The sequence below is a fragment of the Lipotes vexillifer genome, unplaced genomic scaffold, assembly GCF_000442215.2.
Source record: "Lipotes vexillifer unplaced genomic scaffold, Lipotes_vexillifer_v1.1 scaffold914, whole genome shotgun sequence".
In the NCBI taxonomy this organism is placed as follows: domain Eukaryota; kingdom Metazoa; phylum Chordata; class Mammalia; order Artiodactyla; family Lipotidae; genus Lipotes; species Lipotes vexillifer.
This window is the reverse complement of record NW_006780388.1, coordinates 2,140,729-2,157,332: the sequence shown is the minus strand read 5'-3', so window position 1 is coordinate 2,157,332 and position 16,604 is coordinate 2,140,729. Positions and strand designations below refer to the sequence as shown.

General features: G+C 55.3%; 1 protein-coding gene across 1 annotated transcript in view; it reads left to right on the top strand.

Annotated features, from left to right (window-relative positions):
- The first annotated feature begins 997 nt into the window (after positions 1 to 997).
- Positions 998 to 16,604, top strand: part of KCTD5 (potassium channel tetramerization domain containing 5) — a 26,568-nt gene continuing 10,961 nt past the window's right edge. The window contains exons 1-3 of the mRNA XM_007453521.1: positions 998 to 1,249; positions 13,176 to 13,284; positions 15,007 to 15,098. Of these exons, the coding sequence (XP_007453583.1) occupies positions 998 to 1,249; positions 13,176 to 13,284; positions 15,007 to 15,098 (453 nt within the window). The remainder of the gene's footprint in view (positions 1,250 to 13,175; positions 13,285 to 15,006; positions 15,099 to 16,604) is intronic.

The following is a 16,604-nucleotide window of genomic DNA, read 5'->3' as shown; positions in this document are numbered from 1 at the left end:
TGGCTGAGTGACTATGAATAAGGGTCGTTTTGCTGATGAAAAACCTCTGTCATGATAAGTTTGGACATTGCAATCAAATTTTTGCAATATTTAGAGCTGCTGTAGCTGTTCTTTAACAACACAAAATAGGATGAATCAGTAGTATGTTAGCTGTCTTTCAGGTTGGTGGCAGTCAGTTAGAACATGTATAATATTCTCTACCTGGTCTGTAGCTGTAACTGTGATGTACAGGCAAAGCAAAAATTAAAAAAAAAAATTATGAAGACAAATAATGCAATGATATTAGGATATACACTTTTGTATTTTTATTCTTATATAAGGTTATTTGCTGGCTATTGTTGGCCTCTAGTTCAGTCTGTGTTATTTAAAATCTAATATATGAATTATTTGGATTGAATTCATGTTCGGGGCCACGTTGTTGTATGTATTGATGTACAGCCTTGAATGTGAATAATTATTGTAAACTATATTTTACAACTTTTTTTCTGGCTTTATTATATAAATTTTCTATTTGGTCGATTTAATCATATCATAATTTAATGAATCTGTTTATTCTTTTTTTCAAATATTTGTGCTTTAGATGTAGTTACCGGATGATGAATTTTCCACGTATGCTCGGTAGTCTTGTAATAAAAAAGCATGTAGAGTGTAGACGCTCGCTGACGTAGCTCTTCCTTTGGCTGGGGCGCGGGTCGGGTGACCTGGATTCGGGTCCGGGAACCGGGCGTCCGGCGGAGGCCAGCGAACCCTTCTAGAGGCCAACGCCCGGCTCCGCCGCGGCCCGCTCGCACCGGCGTCATGGGACCACGCCGCGCCGGGCTTCGGCCGGAAGGTGGCTCGGCCGGCCGTTTTTCCGGACCTGAACTTCCGCCTCCAGCGTGACGGCGGGGTGGGCGCTTTACGAGGGCGGACCTGTGGGAGGGACGGAGCTCGGAGGACTGTATTAAAGGCCGGACGCTTCCGGTAGAGAGGAGCTGTGGCGGGGCTTGCTGGGATGATGGCGGAGAGTCATTGCGAGCTGCTGCCGCCGGCCCCGGGCGGCCTCGGGGCGGGGTTAGGGGGCAGCCTGTGCCGCCGCTGTAGCGCGGGGCTCGGTGCCTTAGCCCAGCGCCCCGGCAGCGTGTCCAAGTGGGTCCGGCTCAACGTCGGCGGCACCTACTTCCTCACCACTCGGCAGACGCTGTGCCGGGATCCGAAATCCTTCCTGTACCGTTTGTGCCAGGCCGACCCCGACCTGGACTCGGACAAGGTGAGGGCCGCGCGGGCCAGCCAGGAGGGTTCGGACCGCCCTGGTCTGCGGCCCGCCGCACGCCCCCTGCCCCACACTGAGGAGACCCGCCCCAGCTCCGAGCCCCGCGCTCCCCTCGTTACCAGCTCGACCCGAGCCCCCCGACTCCCTGTCCTGGACCGGGGAAGGAGAGGATGGCGCCCTGGCGCCCACCACCCTCGAAGATCCCCAGCCAGTCCACCTCGGGGTGTCTCTCTGTCTCGCCCTCTTTGCTCTTCGGTGGAGGAGGTTTTGCAGACCCCAGACTCTGCTGTGGGTCTACTTTCTTTTCCTCCTTAGATTGTTTTGCCCCTGGTGTGAGAACACCTCTTCTCCGTCCCAGTGTACTTAGAGGCTCTGGAATCCGAGAACCCTGGTATTCTTCTCATCTTCTCACATTCCTGACGTTTGACTTAACGTTGGTGTGGGGGGTTGACACGGGTGGCCTGCCTTTCCCAGTGACTTGCATTTAGAGAGTTGGTGCTCCATCGTTTTCAGCCGCAACGCGCACCCACTCAGCACTCTCAGAAAGTGCCGTCCATAGAGTGATTTTTCAAACGGAATGTTGCTCACATCAAGGGGTGGCTTAGGGGTGTTAAGGAAGGGCAAAATAGGAAATCTTTTTCAATCTGCTTTCTAATTAACTTAGTTTTCCTGTTGCCCTCTCAAAAGGATAGGAATTTCTAGCTTGGTTTGCTGATTGCCTTTCATCAGATTAAATGCTCATATTGTTGTGCAGATGGTACTAGAAACTATTTTATTACCTTTACAAGACTTGTGTGGCTGAAGAATATCTCTGGAGCTGAACAGCATTGAAACTCAGAAAAGGCTCTGTTGGAAGAATAGTTGTTACCTGTATTTATCCTAGGCAATTCACAAACCTTATTCTAACTTTCCTGTGTCTTTCAATCGAGCCTACATAACTGCACTTGGCTTTGTGCCTTGCCAGCCCAGCATTTGCCAGGCATAGGCTTCCCAGAAAGATTCAGATCCCTCTTCAAGATCCAGAAGCCTGACACAGACCATCCTCTGTGTGGCATGACCTTATGATTGGGAAACGAGAACTCGAGTTACCACAAAACCACCAGTCATGGGTAGAAATCAGGGTTTGAGATGCCAGCGCTCTGGTACCCCCCACCCCCCCAGCTGTTTCCATTGCTCATTTGACCAAGCTCTCCACTCTTAGAGTTGACCTCCCAGAAAATGACAGTCACCTCCAGGATAGAAATAAGCTTTTGTTAGCTATGATTTTCCTTTTATAGCGTGGGTGTATGTTTTACTGTTTTGTTTTTCTGTTTAAACAGTGAGCCTTAGTGGTCATTCACTTGCATTTCTACTTGAGGGTTTCTCTTTTGTATATTGAGTACGATTTTACATTGCTCTTGTCCATTGGGTTGTTTTGAGGCAATGGCTGCCTGTTCAGCACTGAGACAATTATTCAGAGCTGATTAACTATAGTTTGCCCAGTTAAGTCTTTACTGTTTCAAGACTACTTAAAAAAATTATGCTTTACTGTATAGTAGTCCTTTGGGGAGGGTAATTTATCAGAGTATGTCTATGTTGAAGTTGCTTTTTTTCACCATCATCCACTTAACCACATTTGATTTCCCAATTGTAAAATTGAAATTTAGAACATAAAGGTAATGCAGCAGATACAGTTTCTGTCTCATAAAGTAGTTGATAGTAAATATGGGTTAGTTTTAGCCACAGATGTGAATTTGCCAGAAAGAGTAATGCTAATTCCCATTAGTCATGGTCATAGAGTGTTTTACCTCAAATGAGAAAATGTATAAAGTACTCATTCTTCTCAGTTTTTTCCCCCTTTGGTTCTGATGAAAGAATATCCCAGAGATTCACTCCTAGATAGTTAAACCTTGAGTGAGGAATCTGAGGATGAGGGTGGAGGGAAAGGGGTGTTTGGAAGAGTGGGATGCTAGCAATTATGTGATGGAGGAGAAACAGGATGTTGATTCACATGTAAAAATCTCCAAGCCCTGACCTCATAGTTGAGATTGATGAAAGGATACCTTGCAGATATTCACAGGGCTGGATACACCTGGTGGAAGATTTCCTGCTGGGCATTTGTCTCCTGTTTATTGAGCACCTGGGCTTGCAGAGTTGTGCTTGGGTCGCGGTTGGGTGGGGAGATCAGGGGGAGGAGTTCCAAGAAGTGGAAGATCTGGAATCTTTCAGGAGCCTGATGGGTTTGGAGTTCACTGGGAGAGTACCTGGAGCTTGCTGTTAAACGCACAAGGTCTGGCGGGGAGCTCAGTCATGAAGCTCTGTGGGAGGGGTGGTGTGAGGACATTTTTCTGGAGGATTGCTTTGTTAAATAGCTGACAGAAAGGTTGTTAGGGATGGTGGGGAGCTGGGCTGTAACTGGGACCCAGTGCCCACGGTGCCCCAAGCTGCTAAACCCTTACCCTCTTGTCTCCAGTTCTGACTCGGGGCCCTTGCTGCCACGAAGTTCTCTCTATAGATAGCCCAAGTGTGAATTCTCACTTCCTTCTGGTGCTTCCCCAGTAGGGCTGTGTCTGTGTTATTCATTTCGGCATCTGTTCACCTGCTATCCTGGGTCATTTTTCTCTCCCCTGTTCCATCAGGGGCAGGCCAGGTGTAACAGTCCTTCCCAGAAGTGCTTTGTAAATATTCGACATGTGATTCATTTGGGTTATATATCTTTGTATTCCATGGTACCTGGCCCAGTGGCATTGTTGAAAACAGGTTAGAGTTTGTTCAGAGCTGAATCAGTCCCTGTTTCAGTGTGGAGATGCTTTAGGAATAAAAGGGAAACAGGAAATACTACTTGGTGGTTGGAAACCACTCAGATTAAGTAGGATTTGGGGTGGGGGTGGGGGTTCGGTCTCTGCAGCTGAGCCAGGCCTGGAGAAAACTGTGTGTTTCACATGAGCTTTTGCCCTTCAACAGGGCTGTTGTCCTGGCTTTGGGGTTGCAGATGTGGTGGCATCAGATGGGTCTTGGAGGGGTGGGGCTGTCGAGGTGTTTCTGATGACATGCCATGTCCTCTGCAGTTCTTTGCCTGTGCCTACCCCCAGCGTACTTGGTGTTGGCTAGAGTTTCAGGATTAGAAAGATAGTGAAAGGAGTTTTACAGACAGGGCTAAGTGATGGGGGTGTGGGTGGAAGGACTATCTTTTAAGCCGCTTGGCAGGAGAAGTGGGGATTACTTAGAGTGAAACGGCAGATTTTGTTCCGTGTGACTAAGTCAGAGGTGAAAGGCTGAGAGCATCGTGAGCTCCAGTGAGAGGGCTGGGTCTCCGGTCTGAGGCCAAGAGTTGGGGTCCCGAGCCACTGTGCATTTTGTCTCACGCTTTACTTGAGGATTGGCTCCAAGCATATTCTCAGCCCTGACCCCACGCCTGGCTCAGGCCCTGGGCAGGTGGTGGCCCAGTGCAGTGGGGGTTCACTCACCGTGGATGCCATGGTCACCTCTCCACAGGGCCCCTTGGACCTGAGCAGGGAAGCCCTGAGGAAGGGCTTGCCTTTAGTGAGGAGAGCTGTTCAGGGCATCGGACACAGCCATCAGCTGTCCCCGTCAGCCGTCTGAGGGTAGCTGGGAGGAAGTGGTCGTCAACTGAAGAGCAGTTCCTCTTTCCCCCGACCACATGGGCAGCCTTCACTTGCTCTTGGCCAGCAGGACAGTGACTGGTCATGGTTTCGAGCAGCAGTCAGAAAGCTGCGGTCCACCTGCCTGGTTTTGCAAATAGAGTTTTATGGGAACCCAGAGATGCCAGCTCCTTATGGCTTGTCTGTGGCTGCATTCCCCTGGAGTGGGTGCACATGGCTGCTTTCCAGGGATGCTCAAGGACAGCTTTCATTGGGCCAGGAATCTTTTTGTGTGTGTGTGTGTGTGTGTTACGCGGGCCTCTCACTGTTGTGGCCTCTCCCATTGCGGAGCGCAGGCTCAGCGGCCATGGCTCATGGGCCCAGCCGCTCCGCAGCATGTGGGATCTTCCCAGACCAGGGCATGAACCCGTGTTCCCTGCATCGGCAGGCAGACTCTCAACCACTGCTCCACCAGGGAAGCCCAGGCCAGGAATCTTTAAAGTCCTTTAGAGAAGCTGACTCTGTGTGGCACCCAGGGAGGGGTCTGTGTGGCCAGGGTGCCAGCAGGCCACCTCGAGCACTGGTGCTCTCCCCAGACTGCTGAGCACCCAGCACATTCCAGTCTGGAGTTGGTGGGATGTGGGTGTTGGGGGTACGGGGCATTTTTCATGGTGGCCGAGTTAGACTTTGGACTCAGGCCTGACTTTGACTCCACGCACAAGTTAACCTGCCCTGCGATTTGGGGTTAGTTAATGTACCTCTGAGCAGAGTCACAGAGGAGGAGTTGTGAGAATTAAGGAAGCTGAGGAATATGAGCCCTCCCCCATACAGTGCCTGGTGCTGGGTCGTTGCAGGAATTAGAGATGGCTCTTAGTAGTCTTTATTTTACTTTTGTAATTTGTTTTTAGAAAGAATGTACCAAGGATGCTTTTTTGTCCCCCTCAGAATTTGTTTTTGTTCCTGTTTGTCACTTACTACACGCTCCCTCACTTGCCGCAAACCTCATGCTGCTGGCAGGTAGCTCTGGTTGCTGGGCCGGCCTCAGAGGGTGGGGTGTGGAAGCTGGGCCCTTCAGTGTCCCCTGCTTCCCAGGTGGACACTTCTTAGGACAGGCCCTGGAGGGCCGGTTCCCAACTCTGGGCACTGGAGCCTGTGCCAAGGGGGAGGGGCACAGCTTCCTGGGCAGCCATCGAGTTATCGTACTAGAAACCTGATGCCCTCGAGCCTGGAGAACACAGCTCCAGAGTTCAGTACCATCCTCCATGTGTGTCTGGGATGGGCTCTTGGCATCAGGGAGGCGTCTGAGCAGGGCTGTGTACCGTTCATCTTTCCTCGTCATCCGTATTATGTTCTGTGGGTTTTAGTTTCCTCAGTAGTTGGACTTCCAGGATCCTGGCCTGGTGTTACAAGTCAGGCTCTGTTGGGGCTGGTTCTGGAGGTGATGAGCTGGGCCAGCCCATCACTGCCACTACAGAGGCCAACGTAGGTCTTTTGAAACAGGTAATGGAGAGGCAGGCAGTGCTGGGCGCCAGGCAGTCCTCGGTGAGGAGGGGAGGTGGGCGAGGGTGCAGAGGAGCCGTGGGCCTGCTCTTCAGCCCCAGCGAGAAGGAAGGGGGAACTCTGCACTGGATCTGCCAGCAGGGCCGAGCGTAGGAAGAGAACAGAGGCTGCCTTGGAGCCAGCAGGGCGGTGGCTGTGGGGCAGCTGCTGGGGAGGGCTTGGGCACCCCTGGGAGCAGCGGGCATGGTGTGAACCCCTGGCAGGGCGTCCTGGCTGCAGAATGTCCTGCCTGCCTGAGCTGAGTGACTGGCGTCCAGGGGACTGGAGACTCTGGGTCTGGAGGGGGCCTCGCCTCCAGGCTGGCAGAACCACTGTGGGGAAGTTTGCGGCCAGGGACCCTGGGCTCTTCCTACTGCTGCTTCTCTCCCAGGCGGTCGTGGTTTCTGCCTGTTTCCATGTCAAGTTGACTTCTTAGTCTCTCTCTCTCTCTCTCTCTCTCTCTCAGAGATGTTCATAGCACTGAGACCTGGACGGGTGGCTCTCCGGCTGGCAGGTCCACCCATGACATCCTGCTCACGACTGCCCCACACCCTGGGGTGGCCCGATGCCTGTTTCTGTCTGCACAGTTGATGTGGCATCTGCTCCAAGTGGACCCCGGTCCAGCTGAGCTGAACGGTCCCTGTGAGCCATCTCTGCCTGTTCGTGGAGCTTGGTGGGACCCCCCCCCGCAACCTTAGGTGAATTTGAAGCACGACCAGGAGCCTCATGTGCTGGGGTCCTTTCACACGTCCTCTTGCATTTGTTTCTTAGTGAGCCTCGTTTGAGTCCTCTAAGTCACCCTAAATTCTGTTTCTAAGCCACATTCTAGGACTGGGAGGCACCCGGGGGTCAGGGCCCTGAGAGCTGGGTGCTGGTTGAGATCTGAGGGTGGGAATGACCCAGAGCCCTTGCTTTTCCTTTATTCCCTGTGTGTGCCGGAGGGTTTCCGATCTCCAGGTGTACACAGGGCGTTGTAGGGTCTTATATGGGGAAAGCTAAGTCAAAAGCAGCCAGCACTCCCACACACGTCAGCACAGTTCTGCACATCCGCTGCTTGGACAGGTCTCTGGGCCTGTTTCCTCATTTGTAATTCGTGACGTCTAAGGTCTCTTCTAGGTCAAGGATTTGACAAACTGTAGAAAACAAAAGAAAAGAGAGCAGAGGTGAAGGTTTTAAAGTGAAACAGAATCACTTAAATGGATAATTTCAGAGTGAAAATTCTAATTATGTTGATTGCAAATGTTTGTGTACAGAAAATTCTGTGCTTTTGCGTTCAGATTTCAAATAGGGAAATTTGACAGAATACATCTTGAGTTTAGCTTGGGACACTCAACTCTTTGCATTTCTAGTCTCCAGTGGCCGTGTGTTTCTCGTGTTCCATTTCCTCATGTGTTTGTGGAAGTTGGGAAGGTGATAGAAAGGAGCCAGGTGCAGGCCTCTCCAGAGAATGTACGGAGCTGGAGTGAGACGTGGCCACAGAATGCATTTCCGTCTACAGCTTTGCCTGAGAGCCTGACTTCCTTGACCCTTGTTCCTTATGGCCATTTTCAAGGCCATGTGCCTGGTTCTATCAAGAGGGTGGGCGGCCTGCCCTGGACACACAATGTTTCGCCGCACAGTGCACTCAAATCTGTCTTGAACGTGAGGGCCAGGCACAGGCGAGCAGGAGAACCTCAGCAGCCCTGTCAGAGCATTGCCTCCTAACCAGCGCTGAGGGCTGAGGCTGCTGGGCTGCTCGGAAGGGAGTGGATGGGGTGGGGCTGTGTGGGTTTCCAATTAGGATCGTCTTCTCTGCCTCTGTCCATGTTGGGACTGCAGGTCAGGGGTCTCCTCAGAGAGCGTGTGACGTGGCATGTCTTGCCTGCTGCCTCCTCTCAGAGAAGTGACTGCGGGCAAGGTGCTCCTGGCTGTGGCCAGGGCGTTCCCTCTGCGGCACAGGCTCAGGGATGCAGGATTCACAGTTCCCTGGAGCCCAGCAGCTTGGCCTCGGAGGCTGGGCCCCCTTGGAGTGGGATTCGGCCAACTTGGGCGTCAGTGAGCCCCCAGCAAACAGTGTGTAACCTGACGGGCATGACCTCCATTAAATATTCAAGAGCCAAGTCCAGCATTTCTCTCTTTTATGCCTTTAAGGTAGATATATATTTTAAAAGCCAGCACAAGTAGGTCAAATGCAGATTCAGTGAGAAGTGGGGATAGTCAGTAGAGGAAAATGATTTGTCAAGCAAGCAATCTTAATTCTGGCTCTTTTACAAAAAAACCCCAAAACCTCAAGCCTTGCCACTATATAAATGTAGCACACGCTTGTTATATAAATTGAGGAGAGGACAGAGGGAGGGAGGAGAGAGATCCTCATGTCTTGCTGCCTTTTGTAAGTGTGACCATGCCAAGTGCACATCACAAGGTTCTTCTCCCGTGAGCAGGTGATGGATGGGGTGCTGTTACCACAGCTGCCAGTGGCCGAGTCTCGGGCGTCCCCTTCCGCTGCTGGTGTGGGTGTCACAGAGACCATTCTCTCTTTGCTTTTGCATAAGTGAGCCTGAGACTTCTGAATTTGGGATGTTTTGGTATTTTCTCTTTTTCTGTAGTTTTCTTTATTTCTGCCTTAGGATGGAGGCCCCAGGGCCACTTACAAACACAAGCAACATGAGATGCCGAGGGCCCTGGTGCCCGTGTCAGTTGCGGCCTGGTCACAGTCGAGTGTGCAGGCAGCCCTTGCCGGCACGCGTACACTCTCCAGTGCTGCTCAGGCTTAGGTTCTAGAAGATGGTGTTCCTCCAGAGCTCCTGCCTGGGTGCCTCTAAACGAGAGTCAGTCTGCGGTCCTCTGGGCTGTTGTCCAAGATAAAGCCCAGTGGAATTTGGGGGCCCCCAGCACTCCTTGTAGGATGAGAGTGCCGCCCCAACATGCTGCTGCCCAGTCTCTCCTAACCCTAGAGTCTCAGCCTTGTTTGTTTCTTTTTCTTTCCTTTTTTTTTTTTTAATTTTGGCTGCGCTGGGTCTTCGTTACTGTGTGTGGGCTTTCTCTAGTTGCAGCGAGCGGGGGCTACTCTTCGTTGTGGTGTGCAGGCTTCTCATTGCAGTGGCTTCTCTTGTTGCAGAGCATGGGCTCTAGGCATGCAGGCTTCAGTAGTTGCAGCATGCTTCCTGGACCAGGGATTGAACCTGTGTCCCCTTCATTGGCAGGTGGATTCTTAACCACTGGACCACCAGGGAAGTCCTCGTCCTTGTTTCTTAATGAAGTCCATCAGAGCAAAACCAATCCACGGGAAGAAACTGGGCCAGAGAGCCCCGTGGGGTCCATGGAGGAAGCTGCCATGAAGCCTCCTGAAGTCTGCTTAGCAGTGGCGGGGCTGGAGGGGCGGGCTTGTCACTGCTAGGGGATGGCCACTTGACCTTCAGTATCTTATGGTCACCCCATGGCCCTGCATTTCCAGGTCTAGGAGGGTGGGTCTTCCCTCCCGGGAAGGAGTGCTAAGGCCACGCTGCTGGGGCCAGCGTGGCAGCTGTTGGACTGAGCTTCCTGCCCTCAGCTGGTGACACCATGTGGGAGAATCATGGGGTGACAAGAGTCCCAACTGAAGCCCATTCCAGCTTTCCCAGTGCCCTGGAGGCCAGCTCAGGCAGCGGGTCCTGGGACACCCAGGGAGCTGGCATGAGATGGGGGGGGGGGCAGTGCCCAGCTGTGGGCAGCCAGTGCTCTGGTGCAAGTCTGGATGCCCAGCACCCAGGCCTCTCTTTCTGGGGTGCTCGGCCCCAGCTTTCTAAACCTCTGTGTGGATTGAGTGCCCAGGATGGCCTCCTCTAGGTTTTCACACGGGTTTTTAAGATAAGCCACAGACTATGCAGCAGGGGGGTGGGTGGGGGGGGTGAGGAGGGTGTTACTGGAGGCACTGCCTTCGCTTCCTGCCCGGGGAGGAGGCGTGGAAGGCGCAGGCCTCCGAGGGCCCGGCCAGGTGTGTGCTTCAGTCTCCTGGCTCTGTGCTTCCCCATCTCTGTGGCCAGAGCATGTGGCTTCCTCTGCCTTGGAATTTGTCCCAGCCCCCAGGACAGGTCACGAGCCCAGCTCTGTTACCTTGAAGAGACGTTGGACTAGACACAGACCGTTAGAGCCAGAAGGGCCCCCAGCCTCCTCTTGGCTCATTTGACAGATGGGGAAGCTGAGGCCTGGAGAGAGGAGCAATGTGCCTTGAGTAGCTGAGCGTGAGCCTGGACCCCAGGGGTTTGACCCCTGTGCTCCCGCCAACTGTGGCTCTGTGCCCCCCTCGCTGTGGTGCCAGCTCTCTCCCAGCTGTGCTCCCAGCACCTCCAGGGACCAGTGCCTCTCTTGTTCTCCAGGTGGGCCACCAGGAACGTCTGTTGGCGGATACAAAGCCTGGGTTCCAGACCCTGAGATGCAGGTGGGGTCCTCTTTGCTCTTCCACCCTTGGGCCTGGGCTCCAGCCCAGTTAGCAGCAGACGCCTTGGACTCTTTGGCCTTGTTCTGGACATATCCGTGAGGCTGCTCCTTTTATGAAGGCAGGGGTCCCCACGTAGCGACAAGCCTGCCCCTCCACTTTGATGGCTGGGTAGTTGAGCACGGAGGTCACTTGCCTTTGAGCACAGGGTATGGGTGGGAGCATGTTGGGGAGGCTGCTGGGGGCGTGCTGTCCCCCCACCCCTTGCTGCTACCTCTTCATTTGCCAGCCTGGGTGCTGGATCCCCAGTCCCTCCTGGGGAGTCCTCAGCCCCCCAGGGTTAGAGGGCCTAAGCTCAGGCACCCTAAGATGGGGCCACAAGCCTGGCCTGGTGTGCACCGAGCTGAGGGCTAGGCCTGGGTAGGAGTTCCTTCGGAACATTGGCCACGTGGCCTTTTAGTGAAAAAGCCACCCCTGTTCAGCGGCCTCTCACCCCTGCCCTTCTACGGGTCAGCCTGGTGTCTGGAGGCCCAGCCCCATCGCTGGCTCTCCAGTGCTCTCCAGTGCTTGGTCTGGGGTCCCTTTGCATCTGGGCAGTGGCCCTCTCACTTGGCTCTGGGCGTGCCACCACCACAGTTTTGTGGGCTCACCTCCTTTCCCTCCTTCTCTGCCCCATCCCCCATCCCTCCAGGCTTTGGGGGCCTGGGTCACTTCCTTTTCCTCTCCCGCCCACTCCCAGTGCTGAGCGAGATACCCAGTGTGTCGGTGGCATGGCCTTGAGCCCCGTCGTGGGGCCTCAGCCCTGTGTGACAAGGGAGGCTCCCTGGGGTGTCCTGAGGGCGGAGATGAGCCCAGTCCCTGTCTGATCTTTCCTTCTCGACCTTCTGCCAACTGTCTGTGGAGGTAGCAGTGAGCCGATGAATAATTCCTGAGCTTGGCAATCTGCGCTTGTCACACTTGGGCTCTTTTCATCCGCAAGGTGCAGGGAAGAGCCCCTGGATTCCGTGTTGTGGCAGCTCCATCCTTTTCTTTCCAGACCTCGGCCCCTTTGTAGGAAATGGCGGCTGTTTTTCACCAGTATGGAGGCTACTGAAGCATCATTCTTCCTGAAGCCTGTCCCAGGGGTCTTCTGGCCTTGCTTGGAGAAGAGGAGGGGTCTAGGGAGTCTGGAGAAAGGGCTGAGGAGCCAGGCCGGGAGGCAGGATCCCTTGGGACAATATCTGACCAGTGCTTCCTTAGATGAAGTTGGGCGTCTGTGTGTGGTTGGATGCTGCCCTGGGGGACAGGAAGCCCATGGGGGGACCAGGCAGTGGCCTATCGAGGCAGGAGGTTGGGTTGAGCACCCAGGGCCTGTGGGAGAGAGGAAGGGGCAGAGGTGCTCCGGGCTGAGCGGGGCCTGCCCACCCATCAGCGAGGCTCTGGGTCCCGCTGGCACCACATCCGGATTTGATCTGAGGAGAGCAGGTTTTTACAGCTTTGTGGACTCGGGAGGAAACCCTTGAAACCACCAGGTTTATTACACAAAATTCCAGATTTGATGCTTATGAGTGAGAAGGGGGCCCTAACACAGCACTCCGCTTCACGGTTGAGATTCCTTCCAGTGGGAGTGAGCTCTGGGGCCCGTGGGCTCACTACGTTCAAGAGGTTCAGGGGGTTCCGCCTCGCCACCTCCCTGCCAAAATGCCTGACGCTGTGTGCCGTGGGCAGTGAGGGTCCCTAACACCCAGAAAGGCCCTGGGGGCGAAGCAGGGCCTGCCCAGGTGTGGAGGGAGCGCCTTCTGTAGATGGACCCCGGCGGGGCGCTGCTGTGGGGGAGGCCTCCTCGGTGGTCAGCAGTCTCAGGGGAGCTCTAGTGTCACTTGGCAACAGAAAATGAAGCTGTGTTCCATGAGCCTCTGACTACCCAGTCCTGCCCAGCGAGGAGCCCTAAAATGAGCAGCGGCGGCCTGGGTCACGGTGTCCTTCAGATGCTGACCTGTTGGCATCAGTCCCGCTTTTGAGAGCATCCCATGGGGGAAGGTGTGTCAGGTTACTCTTGTGGGACGGTTGCTGAAATGAGAAAAGGATGAACTCGCTCTCAGGAATTATTGGAGCTATGAGGAAAGAGGCCTTGTACACAATCTCTTTGCCTCAGAGTAAATAGGGAGGTCACCTTGACGCAGCAGAGCTTAAACTTGGCTTCACCTGCAGTGGTGACAGATCAGGGTCAACGGCTGCAGGTGGCTGGAAGCAGGCGGCACGGCTTAGGGGTTCCCTAAAGCGCCATAAATGCTGATCCTTCCAGTTGTGTGTTAGACGCCTACAGCCCACAAGCCTCCAAAACCCCCTTTAGCTGTGGCTGGGCTGCGGGCCAGCTGTGGGAACTGTGCTTTCTTGTCTGGGATTCACCTTGGTGTGTTGTTCTTTGTAGGATGAAACAGGTGCCTATTTAATCGACAGAGACCCCACCTATTTTGGGCCTGTGCTGAACTACCTGAGACACGGAAAGCTGGTCATTAACAAAGACCTTGCCGAGGAAGGTGAGTCGCAGGCGGGACCGGGATCGGGGGGGGGGGGGGTCTGTCCCCTGTGGACAGATACTCTAAGATAAAGATAATGGGGGGGGGGGGGGGGGGGGGGGGCCCTCCCTTGCTCTCCAGCTCCATCCCTCACAGATGCTTATCTCAGAGGGAACGGGGCTGCTCAGTGCTGCCTCTTCCCCTGTTCTTCCTCCAGGAAGCTGAGACAATCCAGAGCTGGGTGGGGGCTGGTTGGGACTGCAACCCACTCCCTCCTTCAGGTGTCCGGTTGGTGGTGCTGTGAGGGTGGGGCTCCTCCCTGGGGCCCACTGCTTTCTGGTTGCCTTGATTCACACAGCTTGGGGCCCGCCGCCTCCTGGGGGTCCCCGGTGTCAGTCACCCCGGGTCTGCTCTCCTTCTGGGGCAGCCCTGGCAGAAGCCCCTCTTGAGTTCTTCCTGTGTTTCCAGATGCCTGCCGTACTATGGCTCCCAGCTCAGGGTCCGGTCGGTGCTGAGAGCCCAGGGCTCTCTCCCCTTTGCTTGTTGAGCTGAGCCCGCTCCCTCCTTCTCTCCGGGCCCTCTTGCTCCTCTGCATCTTCTTTTGCAGCGTCTTTTTCGTGCACACACGTGTGTTCTGTGTGTGCAGCTGTACAGTTTTAGGCAAACTGTTCCCAGCATGATTTGCTTAGAAAGCAAATGTGGTACTTGCCACAGATCAAGCCCCTGCTGCCTGGCCTCACTCACCTGTCTTCCGTCAGCCTCAGATGCAGTGCTTTTTTTCGGGAGAAAGGCCCCCACGGGTGCCGTTTCCCATCTGCCTCTCAGAGCACGAGGGGCGCCTGGAGTGTCTGGATGGTAGAAGGCTGGCCCTTCAGGCCAAAGTGCTTATCCTGAGGCTTCCGGGGCTTATTCACAGCCCCACAGTCCCCACCCCTGGATCCAAAGGGAAGGGTTGATAGGACTTCGCCCCGCATCATCCTGAGATGGGACGTGCCAGGTGCACCTCCCTTTGGGGCCTTGAAGAGAGAGACGTCTGCCTGGGCGGTGGCTGCCCCACCCCTCACTCTGCTGAGTCCCTGAGACCTCATTAGGCTGCAGCTTGAGGGTCAGACAGAGTCCACGGCTCTGAGCCCCCGGTGCCGCTAGCGCCGGGACCCGCTGTGCAGAGTGCAAACTGGTCGGGACGACCAGGCATGGTGGCAGGAGGCATGCGCCTGACCTTCTGGAATACCCATGAGGAGCCCCCGAGGCAGGGCCCCTCCGATCTGCTCTTCAGAGTTACCTGGCCGTTCAGAGCCCCTAAACTGGGGACGTTGCAAACGGCAGGAAAGGGTTCCTAAGTTGGCAGGAGTTCCGCAGCTGAGCAGCCTCTCAACCAGCTGTCTTCTGACTGAGTGACGCAGGGGCCCATGTGAGGCGGCCGCTAGCCCAGGACAGACGGCCGCAGGCTCTGGAGGGGGTCTGTCTGAGAAACGTCCCGGGGTTCTGGTGTGAACTCAGCACCCAGCAGGTCACCTGGAAGGACGCGGGCCAGACGTGCATCCACAAACGTGCCCTTTCTCCGTGTGCACCCTGGGGGCCCTGAGAGCCAGCGGTGTCTGCAGAGTCTGTAGGATGGCAGGATGGGGGCCGGGGGCTTCCAGTGGGCTGGGCTGAGAACGGGCCACCGGTCCACTGAGGGGCAGAGGCACGACGTTTATTCTTTGATCTGGTGGGAATTATAGTTGTTTTTCTTTATTCTAGGGGTGTTGGAGGAAGCAGAATTTTACAATATCACCTCACTAATAAAACTTGTAAAGGACAAAATTAGAGAACGAGACAGCAGAACATCACAGGTGAGACCAGTGACTAAGGTGCAGGAACCTTCCGAGGCCTGGCATAAAGGCGCGGCTCGCTTCCCTCCCTCCTTGCTGACCGGCTTCCTCTGGAGTTGTCCTGGCGCCTGTGGCCCGCCCTCTGGACACCTCCTGCGGTGCTGCCAGCTGGCGCCCTGGCCGGCACACAGGGCACATGCTTCGGGGGCCCCACTCCAGTGGGGAACGATGAGCAGCTGCTGAGGAGGACAGTCCAGTGAGGGTGAGGAGGGGGCAGAGGGAGAGCAGGAGGCCTCTGTGGGGCTTGAGTGTATGGCCATCTCGGGGAGGGCATTGCAGACAGGGCACAGCGAGTGCATAGGGCCTGTGGTAGCTGAGTACTCAACCCATTTCAGAGGGCCAGCGTGGCTGGAGGGACAGCACAGGGGAGTTGGCGGCAAGCTGGGCACAGATGGATGAGGTGGGGGTCCTGTAGGTGTGTGTAGGCACGATGAGAGTTTGGCTTTTACCAGGAAGGAAGGGCTCAGTAGGTACTCTTTGTGCTGGACTGTGTCCTCAATGGTGCAGAGCCGCATGTGGGACCCATTTGCACTTGGCCACGGTCAGCAGTGCCAGGGCCAGCACAGCCACTCTGCTGCCCATTAGGCCAGTGTTGTTTGAGATGGGCTGTGTCTAGCACCTCCCACGAAGGGAGGTACCAGAGGGTCTAGGCATTAGTCTTTGTTGCAGTGCCAGCTCTGCACTTGCTAGTAGAGCGCCAGGCCCTGCCCGACGGGTTCCCTCTGCCAGGAGGCTGCTGTGAAGTGCACTTTCTCTCAGAGCTTCATGCCCGACTACATGAAGAGTCTCCGTCCACTTAAAACCCTTTCATTGCCCCCTACCCACCCCGGGCTTTCCCACTGGGCCCCCAGCAGGCCCAGAGCTGGGGCTCTTGGCCTTTGTGAAGAGGCTTGCTGACAGCCTGGCCGCTCCGAGTGGCTGGTCAGGGGCCAGGGGAGGGCACACTGGGGTGACAGCGTGGGAGGCTGGGACCACCCACCACACAGCTCCCGCCCTCTCCCTGTTGCAGGAGCCACAGGGCCATCAGGACAGCGGGAGGGGCCTGGGGAGGGGGCAGGAGATGTGGCCACGAGCTCCCCAGTCATCTCTGGCCAGTTTGAGGCCTCTTTTCCCTCCGCCCAGCCCCCCTGGTTACGAACCCTGTGACCTGGGCTGGCACCAGCCCTCTGTGCCTGTGTCCCTCCTGCATGGTGGATGTGGGAGAGGCCCCCTCATAGGCTGGCAAGGGGATTAGCAGGCTCAGGCTGAGCAGTGCTCAGTGTCCTCCACTGTTTCACAAATGAAAGCACTTGGGCTGTGTGGTGACCCGTGTACTTCGAGCTGTGACCCTGTCGCTGATGCGTTGTGTATCAGCTGGAGCGGCAGCTGTATTAGGACAGGCCTTTGTCCAGTGCTCCCCGCGGTGTTGCCAGTAGCCGAGCTTGGAGCATAGCTCAGCGAAGGTCGGGTAGGTGAGTGGATCGGGAG